This window comes from Heliangelus exortis, chromosome 19 (assembly GCF_036169615.1).
Source record: "Heliangelus exortis chromosome 19, bHelExo1.hap1, whole genome shotgun sequence".
Lineage (NCBI taxonomy): Eukaryota > Metazoa > Chordata > Aves > Apodiformes > Trochilidae > Heliangelus > Heliangelus exortis.
In genome coordinates, this window is record NC_092440.1 from 8,229,721 (window position 1) to 8,243,810 (window position 14,090).

The 14,090-nt window shown below is 43.8% G+C and overlaps 1 protein-coding gene across 6 annotated transcripts in view; it reads right to left on the minus strand.

The window, feature by feature from the left end:
- ULK1 (unc-51 like autophagy activating kinase 1) overlaps positions 1-14,090 on the minus strand; it is a 93,838-nt gene that overhangs the window by 15,299 nt on the left and 64,449 nt on the right. For 4 of the 6 annotated variants that reach the window (XM_071763032.1, XM_071763030.1, XM_071763034.1 and 1 more), the window contains 8 exons: positions 12,095-12,183; positions 11,129-11,294; positions 10,285-10,345; positions 9,860-9,949; positions 5,764-5,889; positions 2,173-2,324; positions 1,292-1,375; positions 527-789 (listed from right to left, as the gene is read on the minus strand). In XM_071763032.1, the coding sequence (XP_071619133.1) occupies positions 527-789; positions 1,292-1,375; positions 2,173-2,324; positions 5,764-5,889; positions 9,860-9,949; positions 10,285-10,345; positions 11,129-11,294; positions 12,095-12,183 (1,031 nt within the window). The remainder of the gene's footprint in view (positions 1-526; positions 790-1,291; positions 1,376-2,172; positions 2,325-5,763; positions 5,890-9,859; positions 9,950-10,284; positions 10,346-11,128; positions 11,295-12,094; positions 12,184-14,090) is intronic. The other 2 variants (XM_071763031.1, XM_071763033.1) reach the window with 1 other exon arrangement.

A 14,090-nucleotide genomic window follows, 5' to 3' on the forward strand; every position in this document is an offset into this window, starting at 1 on the left:
CTGAAATAAAGAGGTAGAAATCCCACCCCACGCAGTTACTTGCCTCCAATCCCAGGAAGACTAAAATGAAAGGACAACAAACTCTGCCGAAAGTTTGTGGCAGCCTAACATAAGCAGAGAAAATGCTGTCACAGTGCCAGCTTCACATGGGACACCAGGGCTGTCACCTGCTTAGCCGTCTGCCACCTCTGCTGGGGTTTCCTACTGGACACAGTCACTGCCTGCAAACCAGCCTGGGAACCACAGCTCACTAATGTGCTCTGCCTGATCAGGGCAGCTCCTTTTCACTGCCTGTTTCAAACACTGGACTCTACTCAGATGGTGAACACTGCTGCCAGGTGAGATCTATCCACTAGGAACCAAGACACTACCCCATTTCACACAGATCACTAAACAGCCTTTGAGGAAAAGGAAACAAGTGGTCATAAATCCAGGTCAGAGTTATCTGATCATGCAGGAGTTCATCCCCCAAATAACCCAACCAATTGAGCTGTGAGAAAGCCAGAAGCAGACTCATGGACATTACCTTTGTAGGGGAGCCCATTATAGTTGGCAAAGGGCTTCTCTGCATGAACTCTGAGAGCTTTGGTGAGGATCTGAGCTGGCGGCAGTGCTGCAAGCCATGAACCTGCAGAGGCTGACTGACTGGGGTATGACCAAAGTGAGCCACGAGAGGATCAGAGTGCTGCTTGGTTATCTTCTGCCTGCAGGAATGCAAATCTGACAGGTTGGGAGCACTGTGGAGCCGGGAGCCCATCCCTCGAGGAGAGTGTTCAGGCACTGAGGAGCCTGGAGGGCCCAAACAGAGTGAGAAACCACATCACTGCTTGGTTCTAACACAAAAAGACAGCTTGATCCCACGACCCTTTACTAAAATATCTGCTGATCAAAATGCTCAGTGGATGGCTAAAGATGGCACTCGTGGTCAGCGCCACCAAACTGCTGGGTCTGGCTGCATTCTGACTCTACAGGAGGCAAGCTGGGGACACAGAAGTGCAGCTCTTTTCCTTCCCTGCTGCCCTTATAGAGAAAGAGACCCTGACTGTCACAGTTCAGCAGCAAGTTACACATCAAGCCGGCCACTTGGCAGAGAGGGACTTGGGGGTTTGACCTCAAAGTCCCCAGTTTGAGTTGCTGTGACTCAGGATATGCCAGCTCTGGAAGAGACTGGCTGACAGGACTCCAACCAGTACATAGAAATCAAGAGAAACTGTTGAAGGAACATCCCCAGTGCTGAATGCCCTGAGACTACAGTCAGTCCTGGCCTTATCCATAAGAATGACCAACGCACCGGCCACGGGAATCCGGCTTCTCACTTCTGCTCCAAGAGAAGAGGGGATAACAGTCTGGCTGGGCTGCTCTGGGATTGTTCCAACTTCAAGGGAACACAATAAAAAAGTTTTATTCAGCATGAATTCAGCACAGGTGAGAACAATACTGGTCACTAGTTACCTCTCCCCCCCTTCTCAGCCCTAGCTGTGCAGTGAAAAGATCAACAACAACTGTAGAAGCAGGAAAAGCTCTGTCTGGTATTTGTTTAACCAGCTTTCATCTGACCTTGCAGGGATGTTAATTCAGAAGAACAGAACATTAATATTCCACGTTTCCCCACTAGCCCAGATTAATAAATATAGAATTGCAGACTCTAGGGATAAAGAAAGAGCTAGTTACATCAGAGACTGTTCCTTTATAGAAAACAGCAAATTGCATTAGGTACACACTGGGGTTTTCCAGATCCCTTTTCCACTTGAATTGCTTTTTAGCATGTGGACCAGGCTACCAGATATTTAGACCACTACTTTTCAGTTTGAACAGTGAAGTTCCAGCCCTTCCAAAGCTGGTCAGAATTTTGCTCTGACAACAGCTGGCTTACATTTTTTTCTCACCCTAGCCCAAGCCAATAAAAAGACACTTTGCATTTACCAAAATTCTCTTCAGAGGGCAGCAAAACTGTTGGATGCAGACACGAAAACAAAGCTTGCCCCTCCTGGGGCTAACAGGTATTTCCCTCTCCATTTTACTAATGCCAAAACACTTGCTAAATCTATTGACAAGGGTGATGGGAGAACACAACAATCTGAATTCCCTATTACCTGGCAACTACAGCTGCTCATAACCACCCTCTTTATAGGAAAGAGACATCTAATTTTATTATGCCAGTTGACATCTTACCTTGTGGTGATGGCATATATGGCTTGGCACCACCAAAGGAGAGCTTTCTAGAGCTGGGCACAGATCCATGCTCTCCAGGATAAGGAGGGGAAGCACCAGTTTTAGGAAAACCAAGAGGACTTGTACTGCTAGATCTCCGGACTGTGCCAGACCTTAGAGGAAACAAGAGCAACACACACATTACTCCAAGTGCCAGCAAAGAAGAGTAAAGAGAGCAGTATTGCCACACACACAACAGAGCTGCCTGACTGTTCACTCAGGATCAAAATCCCACTGTTCTAGAGCTACATCATTACAGACAAGAATGATAATTCTTCTTCTTCTCAAGAGTTTCAATCCAAACAAAATTTTGCAAAACAAATGAGGAGAGCAAACAGTATTAGCTTAGCTGTAAGCAGGAAAGGCTTGTTATTTTTCAGAAGACACTTCTAGATGCTTTCAGGAATATACATCAATCCTGAACAAGACAGGAATTTCACATCTTGCCACAAAGGTGTTAATTTTAGGCATTGTCTTCAGGATGCCCTGAGAAGGCTTTATCCAAGAATCCCTCCTGTGCTGAGCCACTTGCTCTTCTGTCAGAGCAGCTGTTTAGGAAGGATGCTCCATGAGTTAAGCTGTGCCAAAGGCACTGCTCTGCAACAAAGCTTGGACTGAAGTAAGAAGCTACAGAGTGCAACAGCACAGTGTGTGGCTGTCAGATTTGAAATAGTTCAGTACTACACAGACAAATTTATTTTGGGGCTGGATAGTTAGAATTGTTGGTGCTCCAAACTCCTTTAGCTCCTTGGGAAGCCTCACCTTAGGGATTTAAAATTAATCTGTACACCCCAAACATGCAGGAACTTGGAGTATTACCCAGCTGCTGAAATAAGAGGAAACCAAACTATCAGGAAAGGGAGTACGACCACACTACCACTCTGGGGAAAAATAGGATTATTGTATATTAATTACCAATATTTTAATGTTTTTCCCATTCATTAAGACACACAACCTAAACTCTAGTTACTGGAATGCCATTCTGCCTCTGCAGACTCCTTCCCCAGGATGCCCATTACACTCCTCTATATAAGAAAACAGTCTTTTCATGAAATCCTTCATTGTACTCTTAATTTGGAAACATCCTTTCCCTTGTTAGAAGAGCATTAATCTCAGCCAGCAGGTGTTTTTTTTGACAGGAATCAAAGAATATGCTGCAAAAAACCCTCTGTGCTCAAGCCACTGAAAGATGCTATCACCCTGCTATCCTGCTGCCTCCTCTCCCACTGGCACTGCATTAGCTGTCCATACATATCTGAACAGATGGAATAAGACATATGGGTTTCACCAGTGCAAACAGGGCTAGCTACATTACCTAGGAATGGCAAAGTCATATCCTGATGAACTGTCAGTACATCTACTCAACAACATTGTCACATTTCAAAAAATAAAGAAATAAAAAATCTGTTTCAGTAATTGAGATATGAGAATTTCAAGGGCAAACTTGTGCCCTTCTTCAGGATGTTGCTACATTTATTAGCAGAATGAATACATGCTGCATTTACGTGATTGGAAAAAAAAAGGAAATCCTTTAAAATTTTGACCTACAAATCACCTCTTTTCAGGCTGGTCCAGATTCAGAAGCCTAATGCTCAAAAGCTGGCCCTGAAGCTAAAAGGACACAGATGCCTGGCAAGGTGAAAAGATACCTAGATGTTCAGAGTCAGAAAGCATTGCTCTCCCATGTTGTTAACTCTCCTGAATATGAGCCTTCCAGAAGGCTGAACACTATCTACCAGGAACTTACAGAAAAAAAACCAGCTTACTGCTACTACTGAGAGCTGTGGAATCTCAAATGCCACCCTACGAGACAAGGGATAAGCAAGCAAGCAGACAAGCTGGACAGGTGATGTGCCCCAAAGTATGCACACATAATTACCACCACAGCAAGCAACATATCTATCCACAAACAAGCTATGTTACACAGGCACACACCAGCCAGCCAGACAACAGTTGTTGATTTTTCAGAAACAAGAGTGTACATCAAGGTTTATAATCAAATGGTTTGGCAAACATGACAAGGCACTTGGCTGTAATGGCCTGTTGGATGGAAAAGTGGAATCACATACTAAATGCTTGATGAAGTTTTCTCCTTCCATTCCTGAAGGGTGTCTACTGAATTTGCTGATTAGAGGAAGTGATGCTGAGAGATAAATATGGCTTCCTGGGGCAGAAAAACCCATGACGCCAGAGATTTTGAAAAGCTGCTAAAAGCAGAGGGTGAATCATCTGATTGCAGCCATTCCTCGAGTTCCTCTGCAGGGATGATGCTAATCTCATCATTACACAGTGGTGACTAAAAGGAGCAAAACATGACAGTTTGATCCCTGGCTGGGAGCTGCAGGCTGTGAACCTGAACCCAGCAGCCTGGCACCAGGTCTGAGGTAGGCACAGGGTGCTGAGGTGCAGCCTCTGCACCTTCTCCAGACCCCTCAACTTTATGCTTCCTAAGGGTAACCAGGACTTCAACACTTAACAGGGTCCACAAATTTTGCTCTAAAAAATACAAGGCATGTAGGAAACAGGAAGGAGCTTACCACAAAACCTGCCACACACGCTTGAAGAATTAAAACTAAAATAGTATTAAAGTAACATTGGCACAAAACAATCTCTCTGATGGCCCCTGATCAGCACCAACATATTGTGTCCCTACTTTTGGGTCCACTTTGAGTAAGCCTTATCCTGAATTAGACTGGCTGAAGCCCAAACTTAGGCTGACACAGGTATCACCCTACTTCTGAAATCTCAACTTTAATCCTGATACCAAAGCAACTCACCCAAAAAAAGAGAAATGACATTTCATAGACACTTCTGTTTGAATGCCCCTGCTGCACAAACTCTTTAAGACCCTCTTCTCAGTCTTCCTCTGGTAAGAATCAGAAATTATATGCAAGAAAAGAGAGAAGCCTGGTGTGTCTTGGATGTGCAGGACATCAGCACTGAACTCAGGCCAGCTGTACAGCTGAAGGCTGGCATTCAAGTATTCCTGACAGCCTTCAGAAAACATGCTCTGCCTCACAGGCATAAATTGCTCATGAGTTAATTAGTCCTGGCTGCATAACCACATTAATATGCAACTCGTGTAAGACACATCATCTATAGTGTGACCAGCTACAGGAACCAATTAAGGTAAAGATGGTTAGGTTTTGCAGTCCCATCCATTTGAGTTGTTTATCTCAGCTTTTACCTTTTGTAAAGCCATCTACCAGATGGATGGTTTTCTCTCCTTGGACACCCAACCCATAGCTGTCATGGGAAGAGCCATTAGACTCAAAGGGGCTCAGCCTGCACTGAAAGTTGATGGGAGCAGCCTCACACATATGCAGACACACAGGCAAAATTTACAATACCTGGTAACAAATAAATTTTACCACTATAAAAATACCCCAGAACTATGTAACCACATATCACACACTGCACTGGCTCCCTACAGCAAAGGGGAGAGCCCATTGTGCAGGGAAATTTTTAGAGGTGCAGAGAGCACTTTTACAACTCCTAGGATGTTATTCAAGAGCCCCTGCTCTGAGATCACCCCCTACTCCCAGCACTTACCGTGGAGAGGTGTAGTGGTTGGGAGACTGCAGGTTCTGCTCAATCCGACGGTAGTTATGGATTTGTGTTGGGACTGGAATGGGCACGGAGTGTCCGTACTTGCTGCTAGAAAACTGACCTGGCCTGCTGTTGAGAGACACAAAAAAAAAAGCTCTTATAAGGGCTGGGACTTCAGCCAGGTACCTGGAGGTTTTAGCTTTGTAAATCAGCTACACACAGGGAGCATCCCCTTGGCTGCTCTGGGTTTGTGGGTTTACACTGGGAGGGAGTTCAAAGTCGTATCAAAGGGAAGTGGCACCACACATCTGACACCGGGCACCTTTCTTCCAGCACAGTTCCCACCCACTGACTGAAGTTAAAACACACCCAAGCACACCACTCCCTCCAGGAAAACTGGAGGCCTGCTATTTCAGGCCACAACTGGCCTAATTTCCAACAGCTCAGATCCAGAGCCAAAGAGCACATCATTGAACAGGGCTAAACATTCGTGGCTCACAAAGGACACCAACAAAGATTCTGCTGCCAAGAGCTACTTGCTATTCATGCAGAGGCACTGCTGCAACAGTGGCATCTCCATTAAAATCTCAGCAAGCCACAGAAAGAATATAAACTTGTGGGGTACTTCAATGTATTTGAAAGTTAACTACAGGGTGGAGAAGCCAGCTCAGGAGAGAATAAATTTGGGTGACAGGAACTGGTATCAAGATACCCATCAAGGTCACTAGAATATCACACATCCAAAATGAGACAGGCCCATTCTGCAAACTTCAGACCTCTCTAGTTCCACCCAAACAGGTTAACCAGCTCACATCTGATATCCGTGCCCCTGAGGTGACACTTTCCCCTGTTACTCTTATCCTGTGCACTATATTATACACAAACCATGCTATACAAAACCCATGCAAACACCACAGACAACCAAGTAGCTATCTGAAGTATTTTCCCAAAGGCTCCAGAATTGTAGGATTAATTGCCATGGCAATGCTATTTGCAACTGCCAACACCAATTGAAGGAGATGCTGCACAATTACAGAAAGATCTTATTGGTAATGAAGGCTCCTGCAGTCTTCCTTGTCAGTGGAGGGCACACACCTGGGTCTGGCCCTGAGAAGGGGGAAGCAGGAAGCATCACTTCTTTGGGTCTAACACAGTGGAAGTGTTTTACATAAGATGAAAGAGACATTTAATGCACTAAGAAAGTATGTGCATGCACAGGGGAAGAGAAAAGATTGTGTCTTATTTGGCAAAGCATCCCATTATCAGAATTTATTTTTTGGGGGAAGGTCAGCAGTCCTCTAGGATTTACAGAGGTAGTATTGAACAAAGGTGATCTGCTAAAATGTGTCTGCAGACCTCCACACTGTGCACATGAAGATGGCTCCTCCATTACAATAGAGCCAAATAGCAGAGATATTTTATTAAGGCTGAAAGATCAAAATGTGATTCCATTTTCTTTATTCCTCTCTCAATGTTCTATATAAGTTCTATATATTTCTTATTCCACCAAGAGAACAGACTTAATCTAATGTCTCTAAAACACAGCATGGAAACCTTGATTCTTCACTGTCATGGCAAAAAAAAAAAAGGCATTCAAGGTTTCTGATTGCTCAGTGGAGGGGTGAGGCTCTGATGCCTCTGCCTTCCATCAGTGTAAGACAGAATCAGACATCAGGAGAACAGAGCTCTAATCAAGCAATCTGAGAGTTAGTGCCAAACTTTATACATATCCTGATTTGCAACATAAATTTCAAACACTATCTCTTCAATCTGGCCAAAAATCCTTTGGCAGAAAAGAAGTTCCCAAGTGAAACGATGGCTCCTCTCTCCAAGAGTTGTAGCAAGCCCTTATAGAAGTCAGGTTTCTCCACAAGGTGCAAGTTGCAAAAGAAAGCATCCAAACGAGGTGACACACACTAAACATGCCACTTGGCCTCAAGCATTACAGATTACAATTCACCATAAATTTGCAAAGATCAAGAGATAAAGCTGGGACAGGAAGTTTAATTATTTGGCAATAATTAAAAGCTCTTTGAAAATGGTATTAAAACCATTGCTGTGGGATACATCCAAGGAAGTACTTTTCATTAGACTCATTAAGCACCTCCAACAAGGAAGTGTTTTTTTAAAAAAAGCTCCAGTGTCAGCATATTTTAATATTTTAATTATGCCTGGTCCTTATACTCTTATTAAGAACAAGGAGAGCTGCTCTAGAGCATACTGTGACATCCTGAGGATAACCCACTGCTGGCCACTCTACAATATCCTCTGATTTCTGTCCTAGTTGGACTGCATCCAACATTGCTTGCTAGCCTAGAGCCACACACAGAAGGAGAACTGCTGCTTCTGAGTGAGCAAAGACAAAGAGAAAATCAGGAGTTCCCTGTGCCAGTGAAGCCAAGTGCTGAACTAATGGGCCTCATGACAACTACAAGGTAGGGCATCAAAACCCCATGTTAGTGGTAAGGGCATACCCCAGTGGCACCAGTTCAAAGCACTTTCAGGGGACTGATCAAAGAGCATGCTTTACTCTCTGGAGTCAGCAACTCCTCTTATCTTTCATTACTTTTATCTTATAGCCCATCCTGCACAGGGTAGGAAGTAACTTTTCATTGTTTCTTCAAACAGATAGAAAGCTGGGAAGCAGACTGGAGGATCTGGCAGATTCTGCTCTGGGAGTGAGCAGGGAAGACAGTGAGAGCAGAACCATGTTTAGATCAGAGCCACTAGCATAAGTTTGCCCCTTTGTGAGGCCAGTTCAGAGACAGTGCTGAACAGTGAAAAGTAGGCAGCATTTGTAGTCAGCTTCCATGAATTTTCACTCACTGCTGTCCAGAAACAAGGCCAAAGCCTTTAATACCAATCTCCAGAATGCAACGGAATCAGTTAAGGAATAAGCTGTTAAGAAGCTTAGCAGGCGATGGCATAAGAAGCCTCATGCAATTAAACTCCACACTGTGGTATGTGCTTGCCAATTAATCTGATCACGTCAGCAGGGCTCTGAGCTATATTCTTCTCCTTTAAATTTGTATGCTTTCAGGCTAAGCTTTGTCATATTCTGGGCCCTGTTTCTGTGACGAGTATGTTCAACATACAGACTGGGACTATACAGCTTACTTTAGATTTCAGGGTCATCCATCTCCCAGGGTGAAATCCCCTTCACTTCCCCTCCCCCAAGAGGTGCCACGTTTACCGAATAGAAAATGAAAGCTGTCCTGCTTTCCCAGTAGGCAAGAATGAGATGGGAAGCAACACCACCAGCTCCCTGTGAGCTTTGAGCCCTATAGTTGCTTTGAGCCCTGTAGTCAGTGGAATTGCCTTCCACAAACAATTATCATCTGAACATGTCTGGAGGAACTGGTGATGCTGTTGTGTGTGGGCAGTTATCACCTAATGATATTTCTAAAGGCTTAAACTGAGTTTATAGCAACTGGTTTAGTTGGAATTGAAGATATGACCACACCTGTTTGCACTTGTTACTCCCGCACCCATGAGCAAGGGCCATGTAGCAGCATTGCTTAATACAGGCACAATGCAAGGAGATGTTTGGAGCTTCAAGCAAACTCCAGACAACTAAGTAGGCCCAGATCTGTCCTTCAAGAGCAAGCAGAGAAGAGCAACACTCCTCCACATTTGCCCTCCTATCCCTTACCGAGAAATTCTAGCCCACAAGTAGTTGCAGGCTTGACTGAAGTGTTGTGCTTTAATTCATGAATCTAGAAACAAAAGTCTTTTGCTGGAATACTCACTGCCTCTGCAGGCTGAGCACAGAGGGGATGAGTAGCACACACATGCTAGTGGAGAACATTTACTTTCTGGTTTTGTGAATAATCCCTGCCCCCCAAGGAAAACTTAATTCCAGTGCTATTGAATCCTCTCCTGGCCCCTCCTGAGGGCCAGATGAGGGAGAAACAGGATTTGTAATTGGGACTGATCAGTGGCTGAGGCTGGGGACTATCTGCTGGACCATCTTATTACTTTTTAATTAAAGTGGAGATGTGGATCTCACCCAGCACACCAACATCTGTAAAATCCCCTCCTGGAAGTCAATAGGTTGTTAATTAATCAATGTTGCATAGTCACCATTGAACAGTCTTACCTGGATGGGCTAGGAGAACTGCTATATGGGGGTGAAGGAGAAGATGTCCTTCCCTGGCTCTCCAAGCCTGCAGAAGTCACCAGAGAACTCCTGAAGAATGAGAAAACTCAGTTGTTAGACCCTGGGACCCAAGCCTGCTCCCCCTGACAAAGTAGAGCAACAGAGTTGTGGCTGCTCAGCACCCTCAGCAGAGTTCAGCCATAGGAGTTCTGAGGACTGTCACACTGCTCCACATATGCTCTGGCACTGAGGTGCCACATGCTGATGGTCAGACTGAAAGTGGCCAGAACCAGGCAGGTGACAGTCATCCCTGAAATAAAAGTTAGCTCAGCAACACCTTCCCTCCCATCCACCAGAACTCAAAAGTCCCTACTGCACAGAATGTTCCAATGGCTGAACACCTTCAGTTGCATTAGTGCTCTTACCCACTGTACATCAGACTGTCTTGGATTGGTTTCCCTCCTGCAGCCTCTGCAGTTAAATCACCTGAAGAACAAGGAAGTACAAAACCATATTAATTCAAGATAATTTTCTTAGAAATCTTTATATACTGAGAACAACTGAGATTCTGGGTAGAATTTCCTGTTCCTCAGACCTGCTGAGTTGCTTCTGAAGTCAGAGTTCTGTCAAGCCCCAATTAGCTGCTTTTTTAAAAGACAGCAGTATACGTTGCTTGTAGGGCTTTGAGACATTCATGTCCTAAGTGGCAAAAATCCAGGGCAGCCAAATGAGTTGGCAGCTGGGTACACAGCACGGGGTAGTTTGTGCCTCTGCCAAAACATCTGAACACTGGGAACATGGCTAGCACCAGGCAAGTATATACTGGTTCCATCACTGTTCCCAGAAAAATACTGAGCTCTTCCCCTTCCATGGATTTTTTTTAAGTACAGGATCCACTTTGGTAGTTGAAATCCGGTCTTGCATAGTGATCCTGAGTGAAACTGAAGACAGGATGACATGGAAAGGGCTTCTGTGAGAGCAAAACATTTCCTTGTCAGCCCACTTATCTTCTTTTCCAGTTGGACTTTGAGGTTCAATGTCTTACTGAGGCCCCCAAGTAATCTTTACTTTTGAATCCTATCTTTAAAGGTAACTGCAATCTATACTATGAAATCAGCCAGTAAAACAGATGTCTCCTTCAGCTTGAGAACAAAAGCATTTGTTTTTCAGTTGAAACACAGGTTTAATCACTCCTACTTTCTAGTAACTATCCTTAACATCCACACCCCCCTCTGCTCAGAATGTCTGCATTTCCAGAAATCAGCTTACTTGAGAACTGTGCTGGGACCATAACGAAGTCATCTGTGTCACAGGATGAATTCTTACTGCTGCTTCCAGCAGAGTCCTTAGATCCATGCAGAAAGCCAGGGGAATCCTGGGTAGGAGATGCCAGAGCTTTCTCCTGCAGCTGCTGCTGCATCTCTCCAATGGACTGCTAATTCAGGAAGAAAACAAACACTTGGCTTCAGCACAACTACTTCATAATTCTGCTCAATTCTTTAAACTGAGATGTACAAGGCTACAAACAACATTTTGCTGATAAAACAAGGCTGACAATTTGCCAGAAGCAGATGTTTAGTTTACTGAAAAGGAACAGCCTTTTATGTCCATGTCAGAACAGAGCAACTTCTGTTACACAAAACATACTACCAGCATGTCTGATGTTCCCCAGATAAGAAATTCACTAGAGGTATAGCATCCTTCTGCTAAGGCTTTTTGGATTAGCCATTCATTTTCTTCCAGCTCTAATTAGTAAAGTTATGAAACAAAGTGCCCTCAGAGGTGGTTTTGGTTGTTCTTTCAGGTTATCTTTGTTTTAAAATTAGTTTTTAAATATTACACATCTGGATTCTACTCATGTTTTTACAGTAAGTGTAACCTGGGACCATGTACATAAAGGTTTGTGCACTTCTGGAACTATCTTGTTTTGCTCTAGTGATGATAAGGAGTTAGAGAAAGACTAAACATTCAATAGTCTAACACCTCATAGACATCAGAAGCAGGACAGAACCCTAAAAATTCCTGCTTTTCCTCTCCCTTCACCCAGAGCATGGAGCCTCCTAAAGCAAGTTTTCAGTTCAGAACAGACTGGAGACAACACTGAACCAAGCCCAGGCAGAACTGAAGTGGTTCAATGGCTTGCACCAGCAGGCAGCAAAAACCAGAGACCTTGTTTCAAAAAAGCAAGCAGGGAGACCATTATCACAAGCAGTGCAACCTCTGAGATGTACTTACAGGAGGTGATGCCAGGTGGGAAGTAGAAGAGCTGCTGGAGGAACTGCCGGAGCCTGAACTGGGATAAGAAGGCATTGGCACGGAAGCAGCTAAAACCAGCCAAAGACAAAACCAAAAGAAATTGTCAAAAGTAGGACCAATCATTAATAATAAAAGGTCTTTTTCATCTTTTCCTATGAGGTTTATCTCATTTAGCACCATGTATCTCGGGTGTCAGATGAGGCCAATTAAAGAAGAACAAAAGAAAAATTAGCACTCTGTTCAGTTACATGACTCACATCCATCCACTCCTCCACACACTATTTCAGTTATAATTCTTGGGGTGGAAGATCTCAGAACACCTGGCCAAGGTCAACTGTCCACTTGACAGCTGACCTACACTGGTAGCAAGATGATTCCTGCCCTACAGAGCCTTCAAAGCATTTGCAAATGAAGGAAAAAATAAGCAGAGGGATGGACTGAGTTACTTTTGTCCGTGACACAGGTTAGAAGACAACATCCCAGTTTCTTCTTCATCAGACCACACACAGATACTAAATGCTGGGAGGTCTCTGCTGAATTAAACCCATGCCTACTCCAGCCCTATGTGCTTGCTGCATCCCAAGCCACATGCTATTAAATGACCCCCCAGAAGGATGTAAGGATGTTTCATTCCTTCCTGTAGCTCAACACACTCTCCCTCTATTCATTCTGCAAGTCAAAAAGGTTTTGATCATTAAACCTCTTTGTACAGAAACTGTTCCACAGCCCTAGCTGTTCTTGCTTCCCTTCATTTTATGTTTTATTGTTCAATGTCAGAACTGCCCATTTTATTCCTTTAATTGTTGAACTGGCATTTGTAACCCTCACAGAGGCATAAAGTTCACACTGCAAGGACCAGTTAGCATCGACCTTCAGTCAGAAAAGATATTTAAGTGTGTTACACGGGGAAGAAAAATATTTAACTCCAATGGCTTACACAAAGGAGGTTCAGTAAAAACCTTTAAAAAATTCAGCTCAGCTGAGGAGGCAGACAAGTCAGAGATAACACCAGCTCTTCAGAAGGCTTTGAGGTATCTAGTGGTTCAAATTCCCCAGCCCACCCACACTGAACAGTGCAGAACTGGCAGAGAAGTCCAAACATCACCACTTCAAGGCAGCTTAAAGTCAGATTTTACTCAGCAACCATTTTTGTATTTGGATGACTTAAGACAGAGATCAGAGGCAACGCTTAAATGAGGGGAGGAGCACTTTGCTTTGCACTGTGCTGGCAGAGAATTAGCACCTTGTTTCAGACTTCTGCCTTTACAGAACCTGTGCTAATGACTCTATACTTAACACAAGGAGAGTTAGTAACACCTAGAAAAAGAATGCTTCTGTTTGAAGTAAAACTACCTCTGTGATTAATCACATTACATACCACAAAGTACTTACTCTATTCAACTGGCTAGAAAAATAAAAGTACATCTCTCTGCAATTAACTGTTGAAACAGTGTTCTAATGATATATGAATGGGAAAATATGCCTTTTTATAAAAAGCTTTAAGAAGTCTTTCCACGTAGCCTTTATCAAAGCAGGTTCATGGATGACTGGAGCAGTGTGTCCCACCCTAAAGAGACCACTTAGATGCTGAATTCCTTAGTCTGACAGAGATATAGAAAGATCCAACGACAGGAAAGTGAAGCCAAAGCAGCATAGACTTAAAATACACATTTTAACACAAGCAATCAACCACTGTAACAGTTTAACCAGGGTCACAGTGATCTCCTCCAGCCTTTGCTAACATTAACAAAAATCAAACGTTTTTCTAAAGAGGTTAAGTTATACTGCAAACAGAGATTTATTCAAGAGTCCTCGGGCTCATGCAATAGGAAGCCAGATTCCTCCCTCACATGCATCTTCCTCACATGCTGATTCCTTCACCTCCTCTGTTGGACTATACTGTCTGTGCTCACTCTGCCACCTTCTTGAAGGTTAGATCCATAAAGAAATAAGCTTAGGAAAGATTACTTTTTAG